The following is a 12,368-nucleotide window of genomic DNA, read 5'->3' as shown; positions in this document are numbered from 1 at the left end:
AGCTGCTTTACTTTGTGTGTAATGTTCTGTAGATGGAAAGACATTTTTACATCTGTCAGGGAGGGCTGGATTCTAAGGAAGCAAAGATCAGTTCTGATATTAATGTTATCAGGTAAGTTGTATTGAAGCACCATAATTTACTAAAATATTTGCTTTTTACAATCATCTTAGTTAAATGTATAAAATAAGTATCAAATCACATCAGAAAACTTTAAATTCTATTTTATGTTTATGTAATAGAAGAGCTTCACCTACTTTCTTTCCCATTTTCACAGCTACTCCAACAGAACAATGCAGGCCAGTCATTAGAAACCATTCTGGAAATGTGTTAAACTGTACAACACATTGTGGATATTTAGACCTACAGTGGATACAGAATAAAACAGAAATTGTTGTGGTACGTTGGCATGAAGACTGTATAAAAAAATAATTACAGAACATGCAATTTTTTATTTGCCATACATTTTATCTTATAATTCCATTTTTTGTTGTAGTGAGATTACTGGTGAATGCCTATTAAGATAAAATAAATCAATGTATTGAATTAGTTGTTTGAGTAGCCTACAGAAAATAATTTATTTGCTGGAGTAGTCAAAACTGATTGTATTATGAATTTCCAATAAATCTCATCAATTTCTCTATCACAGTGACTGACTTTTACATTCTGAAATATAATAATTATTTATTTATTTTATGGTAGACACTGACACTGCCCCCTTCCCCCCATGCTGATACACACACACAAGAGAAGTGTTGCAGTTTTAGTCCAAATTTGATACAAGCCTGATTAAAATATTCTTTACATGAAACGTCTTGTAATTTAGTATAATTTAGGGTCGACACAATAGCTTCTACATCAGTCCAGTTATCTATACATAGATTGTTCTTGAAAAGATTATTTAAATCAGTAATTCATGCAGGTGAAAAATTTCAATCCTTGTAAACGCATGTCACATTTTATCCATGAGTGGTTATTCCCAAAGAACAACATGGCTAAAATTATATAACTATTGCTTGAAGCACAATTACTAATGAAACACTAATTATACTAATTACTGTAGAGTATTGAAATTCAGATTTCACTAATTTATGGACAAAGCCACTGAATCAGCATCTTGCCAATAAATATGCTGCTGTACACAAATCTTTCGTCAGGTAAATAATGCTGAAATTGTTGATTTAAGTAAGTCCAGCATTTTTTTTCATGTGAGCCACAATTACCAATCAGCTTGCTTGATAAAGTTTTAAGTAAAGACTAGTGATTGAAGTTCATTTGCACATGAGACAAGCTCAAACAAAGGAGTGATTACATTGTTTTTCAATTTAGTTAGCATTTTTTCACTTAGATGGGCTCGGAACACATCAGATGTTGACACTGTTTGCTAATTTTATTGAGCAAGTGGCAGCTGGTTACATGTTTGATTCTTATGTGGAATGGTTACATTATTTGAACTGCTTTGGATCTAAGTATAATTTTACCACTTTTATGCCACTGATGATCATCAGAAAGTAATTGTGGTCAGTGTTTTATGGAAAGACAATACATACACAATTACTTTAATAACTGATTTATTTAGTTTTGATAGCTGCATTGGTTCTACGAAGTGTTGATTATAAATGATTTCTCTTGACAGGTGTTTGATTTGTGCTCATACATGTGATGGTATTGTTTTAACCTTGCAGTGACTACCAATTGTTATTTGAATGGTTTTGTTCTTTTTCATTCTTTTTTTGTGGAATTTAGATTTTAATCCATGAAATGAAACACCTACAAATAGAAAAACTTTGAAATGCAAAACCATGCACTCAAGTACCACAAAAGCACCTTTCATTACGAAACAACGAAAATTGATATCCACAAAATAAATGATACTACAGTAAGAAAATGCAAAAATTGTAACCTTTGACATGTTTATATGGAATGTTGCAGGGCCTCCCTTGGAAATATTTTTCTTTGCACCATGAAATTTGTCAAATTTTTTAAATTTGGAGCCACTATTCAGCCATGGGAGCCATTTTATGCCATGATGCAGGGACTTAAATATATGCATAATATTATATTGGCCCAATTTGTAATCTATACAGACATGACAATAAAACAGTTTTTACATGTTTTTGTTACATTTCAAAGCACAAGAATAATTATTAATAAACATAACAATACCGTTATATACTCATTAAGTTCATTGTATAGCATATGAAAAGCAAGAATGAATAAGAATGTTTATAATGGATAATACAAAATACTGCTTAGTCTTTATGAACAATGTTACTGACACTTCATAAATATGCAACTAATTTTTTTCCCAGACCATTTCTTGAATGCCTTCCTGAAATCAAAATTCGCAACATTAGGCCCATCAATAGAAATTCTCATTAAATGTTTCAGAGTAGATATACCCATAGAATTTCATAAGTTTGTTTTGATGAGATTCTGGCAACTGAACCCCCTCTCACAGTCTGCAGTAGAAATAGGGGCAACAAGTAAACCTGGCAGCTGCCTCAGATGCATCAGGATATAAATCCTTGTTTTTTGGAGCTAGATTAGCCATATTCTTTGTGCTTGATACAGACTTGTTACCACTGTCAGGTAAAGAATGAGCATAACTCATGAAGCATACTAATTTATCTTGGAAGCCAGCTATATCTATTGTACCTAGATAGTTGGTAATTACTTCAATATCGTCATATTTTAATTCTTTATTAACTAAAGGATTGAAAAAATCACTCATGGCACTGAGTAGAGCACTATTATCATTGTCTGAAACTCTGTCATTAAGACTTCTAATCAAGCCTAGGACTGGTCACAAGCACTGACGGCCTCTTGCCTTTGCTTTTCTCCATCTCTGATTGTATGGCCTTCAAACTGAAAAGTACAAAGACTGTCTGAATCTAGTTCTGGCTGTAGTGGGACCTTAATCAGGAACTGGGTCAGCCTGGTAGCATTTTTGTTGTCCCTGATTTCTTCAGGATTGTCAGTAGTTGACCTGAGCAAGGGAGTAAACTCTGAATAGTCCGAGTTGGACTTTTTGGTACATTTTAGACAAAATGGCCAGTGGTTTTCAAATATCACTTAAAAATGTATTTCAGAGAGAAACTTGAAGCAGGTTACAGGCTTGTTTAAACTTTAAGATTTGCCAGAGTTTTCCTCCAGAAACACTGAAATTAAATTACTGTAATTGGTCACCAGAGCTTCAATAGGCCCCTCAAAACTAAGCCACCTAGTATGAAAATCTTCCTTAAATCTAGAAATTTGACAAGGGATTGAGGCCAGAATAGTTTCGAACATAGCCATATTTTTAGGAGATAAGTGGAAATACTTGTACACACTATTCAAAATCTCACAAATTATGGAATGGAAGCTTGCCAGTAGCTTCTCGTGGGTCGGTGGTTCTTTCCAAGGTTTTCCTAGGTTCTTCCTCCACCAACAACTATTCAAAATCTCACAAATTATGGAATGGAATCAGCACCAGTACAGCAACTTGGTGCTAGTCTATGTGAAATACAGTGAGTTGCTAAGATACAGGAGACATTAGGATTCAGCCTAGTAAGTACACCTGATTTGTTACCAACCATTACAAGCACCATCAGTGCTCACACAAGAATGGCCTGCCAAGACTATTTTTCATCAAGCATTGAAATGGCCTTACTATATATGGTTTCTACATTTGCTTGTGGGAGACTGTCTATATCTAGAAAGTAAGTGTGGGGCTCAAAGTAACCTAGGGTGTCTGACTCTAGGTTGTGAATGTATATAATCAGATTTTGATGTACATAAATGTCAGTACTGTCACCAAACAATAAACTGTATTTGGCACTCAGTTTCATTTTCTTTAACATTTCATCCTCTATCACAGAAGCTGTTGATTCTTAGAAGTTGGCAACAGATGTTGAATGTTGTGTTGTGATTGACTTTAAGACGGCAAGTTGGGTCATACCCTGTAAAATAAGCAGTGCAAGCCATAGGATTTATTTAAGCTAAAATAAAATATAATCTCCTCTTCTCCCTATTCTCTCAAGAAAAAATAAGTACTGCACTGAATAACATTAGTGTCATTCATTAAAAATACTTATGTATTTGTGTAAGCATGAAGAAATATACAGATATCAAGTTTAAATAATAAAATGAAAATTTCACCTCCCATACTATATTTTTGATTATTTTGGATAAGAATCAAGCAGTTCATGACCTAACCAATAAGGGTAGCGACATTTCTCAGTTCTGAAGATTTAGCAAAACAAGTATTTTGTAATGTATTTGAAGCACAATTAAGAACTGAATAATGCTCAAGTGTCAGTCTTATAGTAAATCACTTACACTAATTATAATATTGAGTTAACATTATTCAATAAATATATCTCACTTTCTTTCAAATTCATACATGTACCTGATACAACATAAATTCATTTAGCTTTGGGGCCAAAGAACTTCCTTCTTCACCAGGAAGTATACATTTGCCATGGCTTTCATAACTGCAGTCTCGCTTTTCCTTAGTGATGCTTGCCTTGCTACTTCATGTTAATGCATAGTTTTGCAGCCTCAGCTGCTTAAAGTATAAAAGTATGATCAACATATAAATAATTTTTTTTAAAAATTATACTTATATGACAATCTAGAATGCTAAATTGCCCATTTTACACATTTGTGATCACAAAATCCAGTAAAGATATTTTGTGCATCACAGTGATACATTTTTGTGCTTACCTTTAGTAGAAGCATGTTTTGTCATGGATTCTGTCTTATACACTATGCAGCCAAATATTTTAATTATGTGCCTTCAAACAGGCATCACGAAACATTTTGATTTGGCATCAAATCTTAGCCAAGGTCTTCCAATTTTTCAGCTCTCTTTGAAATTCCTAACAGGTGAATTCGGTATTTCTGCAGTTTTTGAATGAGGAGATTCACATGAATCAAGGGCATGCTTTCTGCTGGTGAGGCCACTGTGTTGATGAATGATGAAAATAATTTGAAAATCGTACCTTTTGTATTAAAAATATGACTGCTATTGGTTAAATCAAACTATTGCTCTTATTCAAAGCTATTATGTTTTATTACCTCCTTTTACAAAGAAACAAAGCAAAAAACAATTACTTACCATTGTCTTCATTTGCCTTTGAGGCTGATGATGAAAGGGAGTTTAAGTTCAGTTTTTGTATATCCTAAAATTGTTACACGTTAGCTTACTAGTTTCATCTTGTTGATCCCTTTGCAATCAGTGACTGGCATCCTTGTGGCCTCATCCTGTTTTACTCAGTTAAATTCAGAAAAACGTGTTATCTGAGTAAATAATCCCTGAAACATTAAGCAGCTGAAGTGTGTCTCACACTTACAATTTGCAGTAAACATATATTAACAACACATGCAAATAACACAATGTTTTTGCCGACCTGTTCAGCAGTAGAGTATATCCCCAAGTCATTCCTCATTTCCTACTAATCACATTTAATTGCTTCTCGAAACTGACTGAGAGCTTGCAGTTAGCTGCAATCATGTTTGAATAATGTCTTATTCATCATCTACGGAGATGATCCACTGACTGACCCAGATAGTGAAAACAGGTATTAAGTGGCCAGAGTGACTTATATCAATGGAAAGTTAAAAATTTTAATTTATAAAAGTTTCTCTACAGTAAAAATTAGCGTTAATTTCTTTCACAGAAGCCCTGATGTTGAGAGAAATCTTATGAAAAATTGCAGTGAGCTGAATAATGTACTCACAAACATATTATTATTAATATTCTTAAATAATTTGAGAATATTAATAGATATACTGTACATGTATGAATTGAACACCAAATGAATTGCATTATCTCATGATTGTAAAAGATCTTGGTGGTTGTTAGTATAAAAATGTATTGCTTAGCTTCCTTTCATTTCCTAATGATAATATTTTTTGTTTTTAAAGTACCAATAATTAATAATTGATGTTATATAAATAACTAGAATGGTCTGTTCTTTTTGTGAATAAATCTTGCTGTAAATCATCACCTTTTATAACAGACTTTTTGGTCATGTTCAATAACTATTATACATCATTTATCACCTTGTGCAGATGTCATTAAAATGGCCGTAAGTGTAACTTGACTATTTATTAAGTTTATAACTTCTAAATATGTATTTATTTATTTACCTTCAGTCTTCAGCATTGATTTTGACTTGAAGATTATGGTTGTGGTTGTTTAATTACAGGGGAATCAAAGTGTTTTACCAGTTAGTTGTTTATGGAAGAATGAAGTCATCTTGTGCTGTCTACAAGGCCAGGCTATGGGGTGCTATAATGGGAGTCAATATGACTTGTGTACACCTACAATACCTAGTTCCTGCATAGAAGATACACCTGGAGATGATAGCTCTGATATCCATACTGTTAAAGGTACTGAATGTAAATGTGCTTAAAAGTTGGTGAACAACTTGGTAATGCTTTAGAGAGTTATATAATGATACCAATACAAAACAATTCAGCTGAAATATGGCATGATTTAGACTATGAATTTGCACCACAATGGTAGTGGTTTTGATTCACAGGTCTGACACTTAGGCCAAACTAAAAAAATGTGTTTCAAGTCATTTTACCATGTTTATCATTGCCGACCCTAGCACTTTTTTCCCCATGGTATAACAAAAAAATTGACCAGCCTACCCAATTTGTAAAACCAGTGCAATAGGAAGCATACATACACTTGGTTGGGGGGGGGGGCTCACAAATTTCTTCAAACTTAAAAAAGGCTATGCTTAAGCATGTGAGCCAAAGAAATACTGCTCAGTATTCAGGTTGAGCGTCATTTTGCAGTCAGTGTAAATTAAAGTGTCAGTGTTTGCTTACATGACTGCCATGACAGAGAAATTGAACTTTTGGACGGTTTATGAAGGTAAATTTTGCATTCCCCATCATTTGCTCAACTTGAAGGTGCTGAATAGATTTTTGTTGTCTCCAAAATGTATTCTGACCATCTTTAGGAGAAAGCTAAATGGACACTATTTTTAGTTTTCATTATGACTGTAATCATCCAGAGGCATCAAATTTATTCCTTCTATTGGCATTGCTGCTTATGTTAATGGTTAATTTCAACTTTGATCTGTGGTTCTAAAGATCACCGTAGAGATAATAGTTATTCAGTTCTCTTACTCAGTGATTCTTAGCTAATGTACTGGTGGGTCACTTAGATTGCTGCATTGTGATGTATGTGAATGATTACTGATTTCTCATTTCTTTCCTTAAGTTATTAATAAGCAGTTTGAATGTATCATTGGTATAATGGTGAATTCAGCACTAGATATCTCTAGAATAAAACCCCTTACAGCCAGTTTCATTAGCATTCATACATGCTCTATAAGATTGATAGTGTTCAAGTTGTTACATTTATCAATATATTTCATCTTAAAGTCTTACAAGTGTTCTTATATGTGATTGAGATACATGATGTTCAATGGCACACAATTCTTGTCTTGATTTTGTTTCTAACATTTTTAAAATAAATTTAATAAATATCAAAAACCTCCACAGTTTATTACCATCCCAGAAATTTCATAAAATATTCTTGATATTTTGACCAAGATGTAAAAATTCTTGAAATTAAGAGTTTCAGATATGGATAGTTTGAATTTTGAAGAAAATTATATTCACTCAACTGTCACACACAAATATGGAATTGAATAAGCATGATATACTCATCCAATGATCAACAATTTATATGGGTAAAATAACAGTGTGTAAAGATGCACTGGACTCAGTCAGAATAAAACAGATTAATAAAATGACTCGTTGTGTATAATTGACTGGAACTCTGCAAATTTAGCATGTAATCTGCTCAGCACCAGTCTAGCTTTAATCTTCATCAATCAAACATTTGTCGGTTTACCATATGTTCAAGTCAAGATTTTATGAGTTTGGCAGAAGGCAAGAAACAACCACAGGGAATTCATCTGCACACAAGATGTGTTCCATTGCAGGTCTTTAAAAGTACTGAGTCTGAAAACGAAGAAAATTATAACCCAAAAAATTGTTATTGGACTTTCCACGATCAGTGGAAAAAGGCTTGGCCATTGGGTGAGTATGATGATATTAGGTTGATAATATTTTGCTCAGCATGTAAAGCATATTTAATCAGTCAGTTGTTCAAGTGCCTTATTCAGAGGCACTTATAATTGTATAACTGGTCCATTGATAGCATGTGTAACAAGCAAAGAGCATATTACTTGCACCACTTGGGCTGTTGATAGTAAATAAACATACTCTTCTCATCAATAAGTCCCTGATTCTCTGAGCCTCTGCAAAACTGAGTAAACATTGAATTATTCACCGTGTTAGAGGGACCAGAACTTAGTCTAGTTGATTTCTGTCCTGATGAGACCACTTCACACAGACTGCTTTTATCTGGAAAAGCTTGAGATTTGACTGCATTCTTTGAGGGCCAAGGTAAAGTTCATCTGAGTTTGAGCACTCTATACAGTAGTCATCAGTTTTCTCTGACCTTTCCTTCCCCATGTTAGATATTTTGACAGCAAAAATGTTAAAGTATCTAAAATGAGGAGTGAAAAGTGAGAGGAAACTCAGACTCTCTGCCAGCTGAATTGTTAATATTGGGGTTACTGACTGCATACAGATTTAATTTATGGGTATTTTCCTTTCTGTTTCGCTGAAAGAGCTTTGAATGGCAAATGTGATTATTTTGTTCACTGTTTGAGATCTTTTATTTTGAGAAAATTTAGACTTGAAGTTTTAGTTACTACTGCGCTGAGATTCTAAGAGGATCCTACTATAGAACCCCTGCTCATGTGATTTGAAAATTTTAAAATGTTATGGTTAGTAAAATATTTCTAGGATTTAATAAAATCACTGGAATCTGTGTATCGTCTCCTGCTACCCAATATCAAACTGGTATTGGACAGGTCCGTGATTGGCTCCCACACTATTGTACCATTGTTCAGACTATGTCAACAAATGATTCCTGAACTCTATGTCCATAGATGATTGAATGGGTGAATGCAGAGAGATGAGAGCCATGTCCCAGCATGGCAGGGCCACAGATTTTATTCATCATTCCACTGGCTCTTCATCCCATTCATCACAGGAAGCACCTCTCATTCCACTCTTCTGTGGTTGAAGGTTCAAGCTCAGAATCTTATCTTCCTTTATCAGTTGGACTCTGTCCATAAACATGCATTGATTGAAGCGGTTAATATACAGCTTTTGCCACCTGACTACCCTAGCATTGGTTGCCTCTAAATTTTCCTTCTGGTCCAGAGAAACTGGCTGGCATTCAAACACCTACCCAAATCTTTTCAATCACTGACTACATTGTTTTGAAATGCAGTTTGAGAACCCATGTGTGAACAGATCTTTCCTTTCCCACAGGCAACTCCCATGACATTTTAACATGGCTTTCTAGGATACTTTTACAGACAGATTGTTCATGACCCAGTTTTTCTCTCTACCATCTGCCATCTTTCAGGAAGTTGTTATGCTCAACTTGTCCTTTTCTGATCTTTCATAAAAATATAGGAAAGTTGGTGAGGCAGACTCGGTCAGTTCAGTGCCATATTTACTTCTCCTGAAGGTTTGGTTTCACACATGACAGCACCTGCCATCATTGTAAAGAAAAGCCTCCATTCATTTGGAATCAGACCTTAATCTTACATCCTCTATTTATCTTGCTCGCTTCACTACTGTAAAGCACAGGCATCTACAGAGCAACATAAAGGCTCAGAAATGGTATCTAAAATGAACTGTGCTAATCAAAAGTGGGCAAATTTGCTTGTTCATATCATAGGGCTTGAAGATTTCACTTTTAACTCACTGTTGCAGCACCATTTGAGCTGCTCAGATCTGCATAAGCCAAGGACTGGTCCAAAAGCTATGTCAGTCATGCAGATATTTGTTACTGTGCATTAACATAAATGAAAGATGGGAATATATAACTAAATGAATGCGTCAGAAGATTAAATAATTACTTTGTGCTGGTGCCTTCAGGGAACAGGCTATGGAGTTGAGGAAAGATGTTCAACCATGACTGTTAATGTAATTTTGTCAGAAGTTGGATAAATTCATAGGTAGACAAACTCAGTGTCATCCATTTAGAAGATGTTGTAAACTGATACTCTTGATGATTAGTTAACTGTGGTTGAGAACAGACAAATATTTGACTGATGAAGATCAAGCATAGTCTGTGATCCACATATTGCATGCTAAACTTGCCAAATTCCAATAAAAATTGTACATCCCAGTCTCACACTATTGATTGACTTATGCTTGCTTTGGTGAACTTTTATGACTCAGGATTAAAAGGAACTTTTTCTTCAATTTGTAAGAGCAAATAAGAAACATTAAAGGTCCTGCTGACATATGACAGGTCCAGATAAAAATAATAGTTCTGGACCTTAGACTTTCGTGATTTTCAGGCTATCTAATTGTTCCAGATTAAACAAAAAGTGCTTATAATAGTTAGGGCTGTTCCAGTAAAACATATACCCCCCGGGGGGAAGGCACTTTCAAATTCAACCAACCCGCAACAGAAGCAGTTTAAAAAAATTATGATTCACGTCAGATGTTTTTTAATCAAGAAACACTGTCCCCTACAGAAGTACATTTTTTAACATCATTTCTGGCTATGGGTTAGTGGGCGGTAGAAGTGATTTTAATATTGGGTTGGGGACAGAAGCGATTTAAATGACAGCTGGCTGGAGGTAATCTACTGAATTCATATACATCATATAATCTACTGCACATTTTTTTTGTATTCATTCATTATAATCAGTCTTTTGTCCTTTTGTTTGTTTGTCTGTCAGCCAAGTATGTCTCTGATACTGTGAAATCACAGATTTTCATGGTGGCTTATTATAAGTAGATGTCATTGATCAGTCCCTTAATACCTACTAATTTAACATCCATGAATACAGATTTTATAATAGATATTTCTATTCTAATACAGAAATCATGAATTTGTATCCTTACTAAACTCTGTGTTTCCTAAAGTGATCAATATGTCTTGCTATTTTTCTTTGTTCTCAGGCATACTGCTTTTGATTAGAATAATAGTTAAATATTGTATTGCTTTAAATGTGTGGTCAGATTCTATGATTCATTGTTATTATTTTTTCCAATAAATGTTTTGGTAAACTTATATGATTTGTCAGAAGAAAAAAAGCAATGATGCCTGTGGAAGTGATGTTGCATCATTTGTCTACTTTTGCACTATATCATTTCTTGTAAGAACATCTTTTTCAGTTACCGATGTCTTACTTTTACGCCTTGTTGCAAGACTAATATAAAGTGATTAAAAAATATAGCAAGTCAAACATTTGTATATCATAGATTTAAAAAAATGGATGAAAGTCAAAGAATCATTTTTCCTAGAGCACTCATAAAATCAATGTCATTGCAGTTAACTGTATTGTCAACAGCATCATAATCGTCACAGATGGCCTAGCAGTAACATTCTGCACTTTCAATCCAGTTGTCACAGGTTCTATCTTCCACTTCTAGTCTTTCATATGAGACTTATACCTTTGGCCTGAGGGGCTTTCATGGCAGAGTGGTATAAGATGCTTGTCTTGTGATACAGATCTGAGGGGCTTCCATGGCCGTGGTACAAAATGCTTGTCATGTGATTACTTGCCTCCAAAATGTAAATGAGAATGTTGCCAGTTACTTGTGGAAGGTCAGTGGTTCTACATAAGTGGTGTTTGGTGTCTCAAAAGGACTTTGATTTTCTTCAGCAGTAAAACTAGCTGCCATATATAGATTCTCTTCATCTGAAAATGGTGTAAAGGCCATAATGATCTACTGAAACCCCGGAGATCTCATGTCTAAAGGACTTCAGCTGTTGGAGATAAACATTAAATCAGCAGAGGCTCCATGTGCCCAAGTGTACTAAGGTGCTTGCTTTACATCACTTAAACATCTCACAGAGTGAGTTTGTGTCACAGATCAACCAATTTAGGTTGGTGGTCTTTCGGGGTTCTTCCTCCACCTAATATATTATTTAAAAGAAATCACCAAAAAACCCAAAATCAAACCACACTGAATCAACCAACTAATCAACCGTGGCCACAGCAGCAAAGGTACTAGTCTGTCATTTTTGCCACAGCAGTACGAGTTTGACTAAAGTTATTTTTGCAGACCTTAGAATATCGTCAATTATGCCTTTCTGACAGTTACCTAAAAGTCATCATCAGTAGGTGTAAATGAATTTTTCATGGTGAGCATACGAGATGGAAAAGTCTTGAGCAATCCTGCATCACACACTGCTGAAAGGTTTACATTTTAGCTCACTTAGATTTTCTCTTAACAATGTTCATTGTTCCAACTAGAACTTATAACTTATTCAAGCTATATTCACCAATATCTGATGATATGCATCTGTAAT

At 34.5% G+C, this 12,368-nt stretch overlaps 1 protein-coding gene across 3 annotated transcripts in view; it reads left to right on the top strand.

Moving 5' to 3' along the window:
- Nucleotides 1-12,368, top strand: part of LOC149793662 (uncharacterized) — a 76,865-nt gene that overhangs the window by 16,386 nt on the left and 48,111 nt on the right. For all 3 annotated transcript variants that reach the window (XM_089967648.1, XM_089967647.1, XM_089967646.1), the window contains 2 exons: nt 276-397; nt 6,193-6,376. In XM_089967648.1, the coding sequence (XP_089823774.1) occupies nt 276-397; nt 6,193-6,376 (306 nt within the window). The remainder of the gene's footprint in view (nt 1-275; nt 398-6,192; nt 6,377-12,368) is intronic.

This window comes from Sinohyriopsis cumingii, chromosome 8, assembly GCF_028554795.1.
Source record: "Sinohyriopsis cumingii isolate HCF-2022 chromosome 8, ASM2855479v2, whole genome shotgun sequence".
NCBI lineage: Eukaryota > Metazoa > Mollusca > Bivalvia > Unionida > Unionidae > Sinohyriopsis > Sinohyriopsis cumingii.
This window is presented reverse-complemented; position numbering and strand designations above follow the sequence as displayed.